The sequence below is a fragment of the Camelus bactrianus genome, chromosome 35 (genome assembly GCF_048773025.1).
Source record: "Camelus bactrianus isolate YW-2024 breed Bactrian camel chromosome 35, ASM4877302v1, whole genome shotgun sequence".
In the NCBI taxonomy this organism is placed as follows: Eukaryota; Metazoa; Chordata; class Mammalia; order Artiodactyla; family Camelidae; genus Camelus; species Camelus bactrianus.
The window spans coordinates 28,347,159-28,362,988 of record NC_133573.1 but is presented as its reverse complement, the minus strand read 5'-3'; the positions used below and the strand labels follow the sequence as shown (position 1 = coordinate 28,362,988).

The 15,830-nt window shown below is 54.2% G+C and overlaps 1 protein-coding gene across 5 annotated transcripts in view; it reads left to right on the top strand.

Moving 5' to 3' along the window:
* The first annotated feature begins 1,917 nt into the window (after nucleotides 1-1,917).
* The window catches only part of PFKFB3 (6-phosphofructo-2-kinase/fructose-2,6-biphosphatase 3), a 273,821-nt gene continuing 259,908 nt past the window's right edge, over nucleotides 1,918-15,830 (top strand). For all 5 annotated transcript variants that reach the window (XR_012504194.1, XM_074358156.1, XM_074358154.1 and 2 more), the window contains exon 1: nucleotides 1,918-2,248. Coding sequence is in view for 4 of the 5 variants with exons in the window: in XM_074358156.1 (XP_074214257.1) it covers nucleotides 1,933-2,248 (316 nt within the window). In the remaining variant the exon portion in view is untranslated. The remainder of the gene's footprint in view (nucleotides 2,249-15,830) is intronic.

The window sequence follows — 15,830 nt, the reverse complement described above, 5'->3', positions numbered from 1 at the left end:
TTGAATTAATTTCAGCCTTAACAAAAACGTTGCAAAGAGTACAAAGAGTTCCCGTGCACCCTTCACTCCCGTCCCCCGGTCGTTATCTAAACACAGCACAGTGATTGAAATCTGGAAATTAGCGCTGGCACAGTCCTATTCAGATTTCACCAGCTGCCCTACTGGTGTCTCCTTCCTCGCCCAGGGCGCAGCGCACGCCCCACTTCGTGTCGTGTCTCTTCAGTGCCCTTTCATCTGGAACACGTCCTCAGTCTTTGTCTTTCGTGATTTTGACATTTTTGAAGAAGGGCTGGCAAGCTATTTTGTAGAATGCCCCTTATTTTAGGGTCTCCTGCTTCCCCTAGATTAGATTCCAATTAGGCGTTTTTGGCAAGAGCACTGCAGACGTGGCGCTGTGTCCTTCCCGGTGCGCTGTACCAAGAGGAGCACCACGTGATCCTTTGCTTAAGGCGGCTGCCAGCCTTCTCCACGGTAAAGCTGCCTTTCCCTGCTTTGTAATTGATAATTACCTCGTGGGAGGAACTTTGAAATTGTCAGTTTCCATTTCTCATCATATCTGTGCTCACTAATTTTAGCATCCACTGATGATTCTGCGAAACAGTTGCTACTCTGGTATTTGCCAAATGGTGACTCTCCTAGTCGTGTGATTCCTTCCACATTTATTACCTAGAATTCTAACAATTTCTGTAAATTCTGGGATTTGTGAGAAGGCACGTGCCTCCTCTCCCTCTTACTTGTGCGTCTGTTTATGTCAGTGTGGACTCACAGCGTCTCCCTTTGTTCTCTGGGTCACAGTCCATTTCTACCACGCTTCATCTTGTTGTATCACCACCGGTCACAGGAGTCCGCAAGGGCAGTAGAGATGCCAGCGAGAAGGAAGACACATGCGTCTCAGTGCGTGGCCTCTGGCTTCATTATGACTCATGGCAATCTGAGTCTGAGATGTGCGGTCCTGCACAGTTTATCTGACCTCAGATAAATTTGCCTTCCGTGGCAGCTAAGTCCATGGAGCAAAGTGCAAGTCCATCGGGCATCATGGTGGTGGCAGGGAAAAGGGCAGAGGGAGCTGACAGCGCCCCCAGCACTGGATCTGGGACTCCCAACGTCCGTCACTGCCTGCTCCCCTCAGGCAGACCGACTCCCACTCTTAGGTCACCATCCAGATCTCCAGCTGGGTCAACGCAACAAGTGTCTGTCGAGAAGGCCAGGGCCGTGCTCCCAAGCCAACGGACAATACGCTGTCTGGCCACTTCCTTCTCCGTTCAGCAGCGTGTGGGGGGAGTTCGGACTCTTAACCATCAAAGATAGGAGGCTAGGAAACTGATTCTGATCAAGAAAAGATTAAAAAAAAAAATCCACTGGCTGTGACTTTCCAGCTCACCTGGGTGGTTCTTTTTCCACTGTATAGAAAGTCGGCCAATTTGCATGGGTGCTTTGAATATTAGATCAGGAGATTGTCCTAACAGCATTTCTTCAAACTGCATTGTGAAACAGAACTTTTCGCAGGAACTAACACTCCTGACCGGAAGGGTGACTCGCCTCTGAGACACCTGAGCCCACCAAGTAATGAAGCATCTCTCAGGTGCGGGTCTCACAAAGGCAAAGTGACCGGTGCCGTGAGGGGCCCCTCCTCCGCTTCTCCGGGATACAGCTCTCTAAGTCTCACACTCAGGGTACTTTCTGACATTTATTGAGCTGTGTGGAGCGGCTCCCTCCAGCCCCCATTTGATTTCAGGTCAGCCTGCCACTGAAGCACTCGCCTGTGCCTGAGGACGACCAGAGTAAAGCGGGATGAAGTTCCCCAAACACTTTCGAGCATGATGTCCCGAGTCGCCCGAAGGCTTTGATGAACGAGTTGATTTTCTTCCTGATCAGGAGTTTTCTTTCCGCTCAGTGGTGTCAGGAGAGGCAGGCCCAGCTCCGGGGTCCACGATGGGGGGTCTCGGAACTCCGACCCGGGAGCGGGCGAGGGGAGGCGGCCGGCTCGCGGGCCGGGCCGGGAGCGCAGGGGTTAAGCGGTTTCCGCCAGGCCCGCCCCGGGGCCGCGCTTCCCGCTCCGCGGCGGTTCCTCCCTCCGCCGGTGACGCGCCGGCCTTTGCCCAAATATGTCCCGTTCCCCCTCCCTTGCCCGGCACCCGGCACCCGCAGGCGCCCCCGAGCCGCGGGACTGGCACTCGGACGTCGCCCGGCCTCGGAGTCCCGGGCCGGCCCCGCTGGGAGCGCCCCTCCGCGATGCCCTTCCGGAAAGGTAGGCGGTCCCCGCGGGGCGAGGCGAGGCCGGGCCGGGCCCGAGACCCGCGCGGGCCAGGTGCGCGCGCGGCGCGCAGGCTGCGGCGGTCCCGGGGGCGGCGGGGGGGGGGCGCCGCGGTGTCCCCGCCAGCCCCGCACTGTCCCTCGGATCCCGCATCGCCCCTCTGACCCGGTTCGCTCCCTCCAGCCACTCGGCGGCCGACCGCACGTGCCCGAGCGGGTGCGCAGGGCACGGGCGCGGGTCGTGGTACCCGGGACGCCCCGCGATGGCGCTGCATCAAGTTCTGAGATGCAGGTGGAATCGACGGACTGGTGATTTGGGGCGGGGTGGGGGGGGTGGTTCTACGGTGGCGAGACGTTTGCAGCGTGGAGTCCTGGCTGCGCGCTGATTGCGGTCCGAGTCTCCGAGAGCGACCGGAGGGCGGGGGTTTGAGGGCGACAGACGCCGGTGTGGAAGCAGATCTGAGTGCGAGTCCTGCCTCCGTCCTGTTCTACCCTCTGACTCTCGAGAAGTCATTTAATCTCCCGGAGCCGCAGTTTCCTCCTCTGCAAAACGTGCGCATGGACGGGGACCGCTTTGTGGGGCGGGGTGAGACGGTGCGCCGGGCAGCAGCGTAGGCGAGGTGAAGTGGGCCGGCCTACGCAGGCGAGCGCTTCCTCCCTGCGCCTGGCAGCCTGCCACCTAGCGCCCCACCTGGCCCACCTGCAGGCCCTTCTCCTCTGTCCCGGGTGCTGGGTGCACGAGGCCCGTCGGAAAGTCCCAGATGCTCCCATGGCCCCATTTTCCTGGCAGAGTGATGGAGGCCCTGCTCTGCCCAGGGCCCTGCAGAGCTGGGTCCGGCCCAGGGCCACCCTGAGGTTGGAGCCCAGAGCCACCTTCAGGTCAGAGCCCAGGATACAGAAGGAGGTTCGTTTTACTCTCCATTCAGAGCCGTCCGACTCCTGCTTTTCTTTTATTTGTGTTGCAAGGGACTTGGGCCCAGTGACCCACTGTCACTTAGACCTGGGCACCGGGGACTGGCCGCGTGACTTTCTCCGGCTGTCTCCACCCTGCCTTTCCTGCCATCTCTTCACCCTTCTCCTCATTCAGATGAATCGTCAGGTTAAACTGCAGTTGCCCTGTTACCCTAGTGGCCTCTTAACGGAGGTTGCTAACATGCCATTATGAGGTGCTGGTTGTGAAGGGGCAGGGTCGGCACTCCCCATCCTTTGGGGACATTGAGAAGGCAGGTGACAGCTAAGAGCAGGGACCAGGGGTTCTGTCCGGTCTCAGCTGATGACGTGTCGTCTCCAAGTCACCGTCCTCAATGGCTCCATTATTCCACATATAACGGGGCTGCCTTGTCTCCGGACTTTCTCCCGAGTCCCCACCTGACCTCACTTAGCTGCAGAGTGAATGGTCATTTATCTCCTGTGTCCTTGTGGTCTCTGGTGGCAAACTAGAAGGCGAAGTTGCCGTTTACCTGTCACAGGGCTGGAGGGAGCCTTATGCAGGGAGGAGTAGGTGACTGGGCTGCTAAGTAAGTTCCCCCTCTGTGCTGGCATCATGAGGTCCCCACAGGGCAGGATGTCTGCACGCTGCCAACCACGCTGAGCTTTGATTTTTATTATTATTATTTTTGGTTCTAATCTGAAGAGAACATTGTTGCCTGGAGAGGTAAATCCTGCCCCTCCATCCCGTGACTGCTGATGCCAAAGGGCCCGGGGCGTGAGGAATGGTCCTTGTCGGGTTTTCCGGAAGCTTTGGTGTGAGCCAGGGCAGGGGGCACGGAGGGCTTCCAGTCCCGGGCAGAACGCCACGGCCCCGAGGCTCAGCTTCCTCTGTGGACAGTAGCACAGCAGTGGGGGAACTGTGGGAGACGCTGCCTGGAGGTGGAAAGGCTGGCCCGTGAGGGGGACCCCACGGCACCCCATCTCTGGAAGCGACCGGGTGGTGGAGACGTCAGTGTATATATTTATATTATATATTACATATACACATGTATATACTCTTAATTTTTTGAATTTTGAACCATCTGAATGTATTAACTATTCAAAGAAGTAATTTTTAAAAAATAAGAAAGAAAAGACTTTGCTGCTCTCCCCCCAAAATGAAGAGAAGCCAGAAGGAGGGGTTCTTCTTGTAGCTCACGTCTAGAGGTGAACTGACTGCCCACCCCCTTCCCAGGCGGTGTTTCCATGTGTCCACAAGTCCGATTTAGAAGGAAACACACGGCCCTCTTGTGTCAGGCAGGTTGAGGAGAGTTTAATAAAGGGGCTCTTACAGAGGTGTGGGGAGGGTGGGGGAACCACAAGGGATGTTGCAGAGTGCCAGGCAGTGCCACCCCAGGCCCAGCGGGTCGAGGGCCAAGCAGTCCCTGGAGCCGGCAGCCTGATGGAAGCTGACCCTCTCAGGGGATGCAGAGACCCCACGTTGCTCCCTCCCTCTGACCCCAGGGCATGGCAGCTGAGGGCCCACGGGCCCCTGTGTGCACGCAGGTCAGCCTGCTGGGACCGAGATGGGTGGCTTTTCCGTTCGTGGACAGCGGATCTGGGGGGACAAACAGATCACCAGCTGAGGATTTTAGGTCCTCATCCTGTGCCTCGCCTATGGGAGAGGCTTGATTGATGGCTCTGAGTGTAACTAGGACAGAGTTCAGCGATCGGGCTCCAGTCACTCACTCACTCACTCTCACATTCATTCTCTAGATTGAGCCGCACGCTCGAAGTTCTAGGTGAGTAAGACTTGGCGGTTCCCTCCCTGCAGTCACCCCTCCCCGGCGTGGTCCAGGATGCTGTGATCATGTCCGGCAGACCGTGTGGCCTGACCAGGATGTGGGGCTGGGATGGCCGGCAGCAGCCGACAGGGACCTTCCCCGTGGATGCAATTCGAGCACCGAGTTCATGCTCACATCCACGTGGGCGTCCCTTCCTGACGGCTCCAAGGTGCTGGTGACTATAGTGGGGAACAGAGTCAGACCCTCAGCCAAGCTGATGGCATTTGGAGATGGGTTTGAGTAAGAGGGAGATGCCGTGATGTGGAACGTTAAGGAAATCCGTGAGAACAAAAAGGGGACAGGAAAAAGTTAGGCGGGACCCCTGAGGACGGTAGTGAAAGGGGCAATTAAGTCTGGAGACCAGGCACGGCTCCCTCTGGAGGACTTTAAAGATGGGCTAGATGGTGATTTTCCAGGGGCCTGAGCCATGGTCTCTTCAGAGACTGGGGTCTTAAGTTCCCGAGGTCCCTTTCGGGTGGAGGAGCTGATAAAGATGTCTCAGACGGTGGACTCGTAAGTATTCCTGCACATGCCCCCTTCAGAAGGGACAGGGGAATCTGGTGGAGGTTCTGATAATAGTAACAGTAAGAAAGCAAACGCACACTTACTGGTCACCTTCCAAGCCCGTGCTGAGTGCTTTGCACGTGTTCATTTATTCTCACAACTACCCCGGGGGCTGTTACTTCCCTGGTGAGGAGGAGGGAAGTGAAGCTTAGGAAGCTCTGCAATGAGGTTCCCACATCAGCTCATGTGCTGAGCAGAGCTGGACCGAGGCCTCAGCCTTTCCGGCGTGGACCACGATGACAGGACAGGATGTGACCTGGTGTGGTGTGTGGCAAGCTGAAGCCGTCTAGTAGGGCAGGTCTGCCGCTACGAACCAGCGGTGTCTGCCACGTTATAAACGAGCCGAGAGACAGGCTTGGAGGCTAGACTTCCGCCTCCTTTAGAGACAGACGCCTGGCACGTGTGAACAGTCGGCCTCCACCTCTCTTCTGTGGCCCCAAGGGCACAGCTGTCATGTGCTGGACTCCTAACCCCGCTCCGGTGTCTGGAGATGATAGACCAGCTGGACATCGGGCCACTGCTGTCCAGGGAGCCGGCCCGTCCCCTGCTGGGCACAGAGGCCAAAACAAGTTACACCATCGCAGGAGATGCAGCACCTTAGGGATTCCTGCAGGTGAACTGCTTGTAGCCGGAGGTCCATCGCCGTGATGTCAGTATTTTTGGACTCAAACCCGGGACTTCTCCTTCCTTTCTCTCCTCAGCAGGAGTGCAGGGAGCAGATCCCAGGAGGCTGGGCTGGCCCTTGGTCCTTCCATCCCTGCCCTGAGCTCCCGTGCTGTGCTGGCCCCGCCCTCTGCTCTGTGTCTCTGCAGGCAGGCTGTGTTCTGCGCTCTCCTCCCTTGGGGCCCGGCAGCTTGCTGGATGGGACAGGGCTCCCTGGCCATTTCAGAGGCTCTGCCCCGCACGTCTGCAGTACGATTCCCAGGGAATCACCTGGCAGCCGGGCTGAGCTGGCCCGTTTCCGAGCTGACCTGTCTCCAGGTTCCCCACTGCTGGTTATCATGGGACATCTCTGCCGATGGCGCCTTCCCAGGCCTTTGCTCCATGGGCTGCACCCTTCTAATGCGTTCCCATTACTGTAGAGCACGTCCTCTGCTATGGTCAGTGTCCCCAGCATCCAGTCGTGGCCATCAGGGCCCCTGGGGTTCTCACACCTGTCGCTTCCCCCCCATACCCTCTCCCCTCCTCGGACCCAGCCACCCTTTCTGGGGGCTCACCACCCTTCACAGAACATTTACACACACAGACACACACACTTGCACGTGCACTACTTCTGGTCATTCCTTAAGGCCCTGCTCAAGTTCAAGTCTTCTCTGCACCCCTCTCTACCTGTTCTTGCAGGCATATCCTGCCCCATAGCCGGAGTTCCACACTTACTGGGCCTCTGAAGGCTTCCTGCATGTTCATTTGTCCTCGGCTTGGGGGACAGTCTGTGTCTCATACTTCTGTTGGGCCAGGCGGTAGCAAATGCTTCATAAATCCTTGTGCTCGGTTAATTTGTCAGAAACCCATTTTCTTCAGCAGTGGGTAGTTGCACAGCGCGGACTTCTGTCAAAGCACATGATACCCTCTGTCCTCCAGGCCGGCCTGGGCCCTGCCTCTGACGTCAGGATGCAGGCATCCCTGGTCTGGGTCCTGCTGGGAGCTCCGGCCGCGGACTCCTTGCGGGTCTCCCTAGAGTCTGAAGTAATTACTGGTGGCAGGTCCTTCCAGGGGGAACCTCAGCGAGGGGCGACTGTGCTGGGCGCGGCCACCCAGGCCGCTGGAGATGTAATTCATGTACTTCAGCATCGAAGCCCCAGGGTTTCCCATGTGTGTTCAGTTGTAAACAACTTGGAAAGTGCAGAAAACAGAAGGAACACAAAAAGGGCTCATCATCTCACAGCCTGCAGAGAACAGTTCCAAGGTTTCATCCTGGTGATTCGGCCAGTGGAGGGACACCTGTAAGGGGGGACCCAGGAAGGAGTGCCCTCCACCCAAGCCCGCTGGCCTCAAACAGCACGTGGGGCTCTGAGCTGCATCTGTGCCCCAGGTCTGAGCGAGGGGGGCCCGTCCCAGGGGTATGGACGCCCTGCTCAGGGGCCAGGCAGGGGACGTCCGGAGTGGGAGGGTTTGGGGCTCTCCTGTCTGGATGTGCAGAGATGCCGATGCTTTTGCAGAAACAACCGTGTTCTTCCTGAGGGCCAAACAATACCAATGATTTGGTATTTTGACTGTTGGCTTGACCTACTGAACCCTGTCGAAGGCCTCCCCCTGAGGCCTGGGGACGTGGGCCAGTCCAGTCACAGGAAGAGCAAGATTCTGTCAGTCCATGGGGGATAGACAGGAGCTTAGTGAGATGCTCCCAAGGAAGAGTGGGCTTTGAAGCAGGGACAGAGAAGGATTTGAGGTGCTGAGCATAGAAGGACGCATTTTGATGCAGACAGACGCTTGGGAAAGCCTGGTCTGGGTACCGTGGCCCCTGCTGCTGGGGCCAGACGCACCGTTTCTCTTATTCCTGGCCCCGCACTGGGGTTAACTGGGGAGCTTCTAAAAAAGTCTGATGCGGGAACTATATTCAGTATCTTGTAATAACCTTTAGTGAGAAAGAATATGAAAATGAATGTCTGTATGTGCATGACTGGGACATGGTGCTGTGCACCAGAAATTGACACATTGTAACTGACTTCTTTTAATTAAAAGAAAAATGTAGAGTCAAATTTGGGGGGGAAAAAAAAGTCTGATGCACCAGAAATTCTGATTTAATGGTTCTGGATTGACGCCTGGATAGAAGGATTCATGAAACAATGCTAACCCTTAGGCTACAAGGTACACACTGCCATTTCCAGTCCATTCCATCTCTTTAAAAAGGATTCTGGTCCAGTTCCAAGAAACCAATTTCAAGGCCAGTCACGGGAAGTAACCCACACTCCTGAAAATGCATTTATCAGACCTCGGAGGTGACAAAGCAGTGACCGGCACCTCGCAGGCTCCCTGGCAGCTTGGATTCTGGGTGTGACTGAGCGTCTTGGGCAGGTCTGGGTGGGGCAGGTGAGGCAGGTGCTGCTCAACTCTGGGGTGGGGTGAGGGGTTTTCTGAGCCAGGGTCCTGGGAGGAAGCAGTGAGTCTGTATGAAAGGAGGGAGGCCCCCAACACGCAGCCACCTGCAAGGGCTCATCATAAAGTAAATATTTTGAGAATAGGAAAAGGAGGGTTATGGACTCGCTCGCTGGGGAACTGTAGGAGAAAGGGCAAGAAATGCACCTGGAGCCCTGCCTTGGCTGCCCACCATCTGTGATGTTACCTGTCTCTCCATAAGCCCTTCAGTCACGCAGCAAATAGCAGGTGTGTGTGAAGCGCTGGGGGTGCAGCAGGGAACTAAGCGGACAGAGACGCCTGCCCTCGGGGGCTTACGTTCTGATGTGGGGACAGACAGTAACAGACAAGTGAGTGAGCAGAGTGTGTGTCCAATGGGCATAAGTGCTGGGGAGAAAGATAATGCAGTGGGGGTGGGAGGAGGGGTGCTGTTTCAAACAGGATGATTGGAGGGTCACTGAGATGACATTTGGGCAGAGACTGAATGGAATGAAGGAGTGGACTGTGCCATATCTTAGGAGAGTGTCTGGCAGGGGGATGTGTAGGTGCAAAGGTCCTGTGGCCACAGTGGCCTGAGTATGGAGGCCAGGGAGACTGGAGCGGAGTGCATGTGGGATGTGGTTTAGAAAGGGTGGGTCGTGTAGGTCCTCAAGGCCGTTGGAAAGCCGTGGCCTCTTCCTTAGAGTGAGATGGGAAGTCCTGGGAGGGTTTTGGTGGAGACGAGGCGTGGGTTAACTTTATGTTATAAAACCATCTGGACTGCATGTGGCTGCCCTCCTGGAAACAGATCGCAGGTGAGGGGGGCCGTTGGCTGGGGTCAGGGTGATGGAGCGAGAGGTGGCCGTCAGGGGTCAGATTCTGAACAATTTTGGGAGGCAGAGACGGCAGGGTCTGTCAATGGATTTGACTGGATGGGGGTGGGAGAGCCGGTGAGTCTTGAATGTCTCCTATGACTGCCTCCTCACCAGCCTGTGCAGATCCTGAGAACACGTACTGGTGTTTAACAGCCGCACCACCGGTGGAGTGGCAGGCCCCAGCGGGCTTGGCGGGCCCTGTAACTGTCGGGTAACCTCAGGCGGGGCAGACCTCCTGAGTTGTGGTTCACTCTCTGTCCCTGGTTCAAAAGGATTGGGGCTTGGCAGGCAGCCCGCTGAAAAATCCATTATGCCCTGGGCTGGTCGCCAGGCAGACGCGTCTTTTAAGGAGAAACTGGCTTCCCAAGTCTGGGCGGGTGATTCTTGCCGCTAGCTTCGCTGTGGCACTGGGCATGGATAGTTTCCAAGCTGGGAGGGAAGCGATTGGTAGGTTTTCCATGTGGCCAGTGTTTCCTACCAAGTGATCTGTAGGTTTCCACCAATTAAATTTCTCTCCATTAACCTGGGAAGGCCCCCACCGTGGGGGAGAAAAGGAAAACCCCCCTCCAGGAAGGCTTCCTGGACTAGCTCAGTCCAGCCACCAGCTGACCGAGTGAGCCTCCTAATAGGATGACCAACTCAACCTGGTTCATCCCGGGTTTGAGCACTGACGGTCCCAAGACCCAGCCACCTCCTCATCCCAGGCAAACTGGGACAGCAGGTCACCCTCCCTACCTCCAGCCAACCCTTGTGCCTTGTCTGATGACAGCTAGATAGCCTCATTTTAGAGAAATGGGCTTGAAAACCTCATTCATGTCTGAACAACAAATAGACTCCAAGGTAATTTTATGGCCCTGGGTTCCAGGCTTGAAAGGACAGAAGATGCGTTTCAAAGCCATTCTGCCAACAGACTTATTAGAAAAGTCGAAACAAGAATTTTATCATCGACTTGCAGCCTCATCGTAACAGCAAAGTAATCTGAATCTGCAGATTACCTGGCTTCTCTGTGAAAAATCGAGAACTCAGATGTCACCCCTTTTTCATGAAAGTGAGCCGGCCGGCATCCACTCTGCCATGAATCACGTTTACTTCTGTGACATCATTTCCCAGATACAAACGTGGAACAAAGAATGGAACCGGCTTCCAGCTGAAATCATGTTTGGCACAAATCCTGGATATGATATAAGAGCTTTTCACGTAAAGTCATTTGAATGCAGCAAAAGGTCATGTTGTCACTCCTGCTTTGTGGGAAATTGGTTTCTTAACCTTATAAAACTTTTACAAGTTCATTTTCGAATGCCTACCAATAAGTAATCCACAACGTGACAGCCACATCATAGGAGGGCCAGCTGGGCCCAGCAAGGAGACCGGCCTGTGCCTCTCTGGGGCTGTGGTCCCTTGTCTGGCTTCTGCTAGAAATAACCAGGTGACTGGGAGAGTCTTTAAGAAACCAGGCAGAGAGTGACGTGATAAAGAAAAAAAGAAACGAAACCTCTTCAGGGCTCAGGAGAACGTAGATGGGGGGATCGTGGTGAAAGGCTTCCTTGCTGGCAGAAAGGAAGGCTGACAGCATCAAGTGTGGGAGGGAATGAGGACCAGAAGGGTCTCTGATACGTTGCTCGTGGGCATGTAATTTGGTTCAGTTGTCTCAGAGACAAGTTTGAAATTGTCATGCACAGTTGAAACCCACGCGCCTGCAACCAGGTGTCATCCTAGGTGTTTCCCTGAGGGAGACCTCTGGGCAGCTGGTGTTCACTCATATTCTACTGGAGTGCCTTTAAACAACCCCAAAGCCCCTGGACAGGAGAAGAATGAATTAATTCTTGGTATAGTCCCATGATGGAATATTCTGTGCAGTCTGAATGAGCCACACTTTGAAAGACAGCTACACACAGTACTGTCCATGAGTCTTTAAAAAAACCCCACAACATTGGATACAGTCAGATACTTTTAAAAATAAAATTAAAACAACAAAAGGAAACAATATGCTTTTAAGATACACACATAATAAAACGATATTTCTTTTATACGATTCAGGAGAATGGTTACTTCTGTGTGGGGAGGCAGGACCCCGGGAGAGGGGGACAGACAGACATAATCAGAGTTGGTAATTCAGATGTCGACTGGCTGATGGATTCCTGGTTGTCTGTTATATCATTTAAACAAACAAGTACAAAGGAGGGCCCTCCGGGGAATCAGTGATGGGGGGGTATAGCTCAGTGGTAGAGCTCATGCTTAGCACGCACGAGGTCCTGGGTTCAATCCCCAGTACCCCCATTAAATAAATAAATAAATACATGAATAAATAAGCCTAATTACGCCGCCACCACCACCACCACCGAACAGATGAAAAAAAAAAAACACTCTGATGGGGAGCCGTCAGCCAGGTAGCCGGTCGAGACAGCTCCAGCCCCGATCCGGCCTCGGGGTCTCTTACTGGAAGGCGCCGCCACCGTTCTCCTCGCTCCTCCGGTGCCAGCGTCTTCTGCTGCTGGCTCTCTCCTCCCATGGAGCTCAGTCCTTGGCAGCAGAACGAGAACAAAGTCAGAGATACTGGGGTACGTCCTTGGGGCTGACGCAGCAGTTGTGGACACAGAACGTCTGGTCGTATGGCTGTGTCCTTGGAACCAGGGTTCCAGTCGTGGGGTAAGAGAAACCACCTGTTTTTTTTTTTAACAGCCTGGCACTTTCTTGCCCCTGTTAGTCAGCCAGGGTCAGTAGCGAGCCTGGTCACCTCGAGTCACCGGCTGTTGCATTTCTCAACGTGTTTTGTTGTTGTTTGGCCATTTGAGAATCTGCTGCAGACGTCATGACACTTCATCCCTAAGTACTTCCGCCCGTTCCTCCCAAGATCAGGAACACTCTCTTATGTTATCCCTGTGGATTCGCGGAGTTTTACAATTATGATTGCTCGTGTTAGAATCCATTCCTGATGTGATTCGGTTTTGCTTTTTTTTAGCTGAAGTACAGCCGGTTTACAGTATTGTGTTAACTTCTGTGTTCACGCGCTCGTCGCCCCGGACTTGGCCAAGACCCTGTTGGGACGGCTGCCGAGTCTTTCTGACACATCGCCTCTGCTTTGTGAGCTCTTCCTTATTTTCTGGTACGGCCAGGTGCTCCGGGCTCTGCTCTGCTTCGTTGAGGTCAACCACTTCTCCAAGGGGCCTGGTTACTTCTACATCCTGGAGGGCGGTAGTTAACAACCAAGCCCTGGGCTCTGGTTTGCTTCCTGCTCCTGGGGAGCCACTGTTCCTAGGGCCTTTTCAACGGCCCTAGGAAGGAGATGCTTTAAAAAATCATCAATTTAGGCTCTCTCGTTCCAGCCCCACACCAGAGGGCTCTTCCTCTCCTTTCCCCGCATTCCATATTTTTTTTAAGGTCCTTCTTTATTTTTATTTTTTAAAAACTAAAAAAAAATTTTCACATATTCATTTTCATAAAAGGTTATTGCAAGATATTGACTATAGTTCCCTGTGCTCTACAGAATAAATTTTTTAAAATCTATTTTTATATATAGTGGTTAATATTTGCAAATCTCAAACTCCCAAATTTACCCCTTCCCACCCCCTTTCCCCTGGTAACCATAAGACTGTTTACCATGTCTGCAAGTCTGTTTCTGTTTTGTAGATGAGTTCATTACTGTCCTCTTTTGTTTTTCCCATTCCATATTTGTTTTATATATTTTCCCTAACAGTCTTTTTTTTTTTTTAATCTTGAATCACCTTTACTCCTGGTATTGTTAATTTAGAAAACAAAATTCCTCGTGATGAACGTCTTAATTCCGCATGAGCGGCGGCAGTGAGTAGACCATAAACTCTGCACAGGTTGGGGCTGATACCCAGTCTCCTGGGGCCACAGAAACACCTGCTCAGACAGGAGGGTCTGGAGGAGGCACAACCAGGAATACTTTACGTTCTTTCTATACGTGCCAGTCCTTTCACGATGCATGTATATTACCTGAAGAGTAAGAAACAGGAATTTTTTAAAGTCAAAATTAGGGGGTGGGGTGTAGAAGGCCCCACACCTGCTATCCAAGCCCCCCTCTCAGCTGTGGGCCTCTCCTCACCCACAGTCCCAGGAGCAGATAAGCAACCCAGAGCTCGGACCACCAAGCATTTAAAAAGGAGGAAGGAAAAAAAAAAAACAACAACAACAACAAAAAAAACTTGAGGAAAACCAACACCAGAACAGAGAAGCCGAAAGCTTAACAGCTACAACACGCAAGACACAGAGTTAACAGAAGACACAGAGGAAGACATGTCTGGTTGATGATTAACATCTTGAGAATGATTAAGGCGGAAATCATGCTGGGAAGAGACAGCCGCTAGAGCCTTGCTTCTCAAAGTGTGGTCCCCCATCGCCATGACCCGGGAGTTTATTTAAAATGCAGAATCTCAGAGCGCATCCCAGGATGACTAAAACAGAATCTGCATTTTGAGAAGACCCACGGGGTGATGTGTATGCCCGTTGATGTCAGTGGGTCACTGGAGGGCATGGAGTCTGAAATTTTGATTATTGGGGAAAAAAATAACTGGTGGACTACGAGGCAGAAATGGATTCAGCTGGATTGAAAATTAGTGAGTCGAAAGCTGCAGATGGGGTGGTCTCTCAGTACTGCCTCTGGGTCTGATCTCTCTTGGCAAAATCAGACATCGGGAGGAGAGGAAAAAACATTTTTCTTAGAATTCTATACTTAGTAAATAAACTACCAGTGAAATAAGAGCAAAACAGAGGTGCATTTAGGATGGCAAAGATTCAGAAAAGTTACCCTCGTGCCCTCTGGTGGGGTTGCTGGGGCGTTGAGGGGGGGGATGGATGATGAAGATTATCTGAAAGAATTGCGTGAAGTACAAAGAAAACAAAGAATTAATGTAAGACACAAGAAACAGCGGTGAGTAATGAAGTAGAAAACCTAGGTTAGGTTTCACTAACTCTTGATGCATAATTTAAAAATATTTATATTAAAAATACTAGATAATCTCAAAATGCAAGGTCGCAGAGGGAGGAGAGAGGAAGACCAAAAAAACCCCCAAAAAACCAAAAAACCCTACATAGATTCAATGTCAACACTTTAGTCCTTCATATCGTAGGGGAGGAAAAAGAGTTTTCCTTCTACTCCTTGGCTGAGACATCTCCCCCTCCCCCTCCCTCCCATAAAAAGATGAGCAGGAGGAAAAAAATTTTAAATGATGATAAGGGAGCCCCAGAAAGACGGGATTCAGAAGGCTGCCAGGCAGCTGGGGCCTGTATACCCTCCTGAGCCAGGACTGGGATGGGGGTCGGGGCTCCGCAGGGGAGGAAGACAGTTCCCAGGACGGTGGGGAGGAAAGGTGTGGTCCACTGTCCCCCTCCCCTGCAGATGTCTCTGGCGACAGTGCCTTCTTCCTGGTACAGACGCCCTTTCTAATGTAAATTTCCCTTACAAAAGGTGAACCTCTCCGTTTCCAGAGCTTCTCCTGTGACTGCGGTTTCTCAAAAGCAACCAGCTCAAAATAATCCTTAAGCGGAGAGGCATATTTTGGGGTGGCGCATTCTGCCGCCCTTGATACACCTGGAGCCAGGCCGTGGAGACAGACGGAGGTGGCCAGGGACCGTGGGATAAGGAGAGGCAGGCAGAGGGCAGGACTTTGCGGCGTCTCCACGGCGGCGAGGCCAGGGAGGAGCCTGCAGGTGCCCCACGCCCGACCCCAGCCGCCGCCTCCCCCTCCCGGAGATGTTAGCGGAGCCGCGCGGCCGCGGGGGAGGTCAGCTCAGGACACCCTGCGACGGCAGCGGCGGCGGAGCTGGAGGGGCGGGGGCGGGGGCTGGGGGGGCGAGGGGGCGGGGCGGGCGCGCGGATTGGCTGCCGGCGCGGCGCACGGGCCGATCAGCGCGCGCCCCGCCCCTCCCGGCAGCGCCGCACGCCGCGTTCTCGTGGCGCCGCCCCAGCCTGCCCCGCGGCGCGGCTCCTGCACGTGGGCGCGGCGTGCACCCCGCGCTGCCAGCCCGGCGACCAGTGCCGGCTCTGCGCTTCCCCTCCCCGCGGCGTGGTTTCGTTTTCCGGCCGAGGGCTTTTTCCGAGAAGGCCTGGGAGCGGCCGTGCTTTGTCAAGGCGCCAAAGGAAATAGGTCGGCAGGTGACTTGCCGAATCCCGGGTGGGGCGGGCCGGGGGGCTTGCGCGCCGGAGGAAGGGGGTCGGGGCGGCATTAAAAAGAGCCCTGAACGTGGGAACTTGCGTAAGAGCCTGCGGCGTTTTTATCTTCGGGAAGTAAATGGTGCAAGAGCTCCGTGCTGGTTTTCCCTGCCCGGCAGAAAGACGTACTAAACCCCCTGTTCTGTGGACGCGATGTTC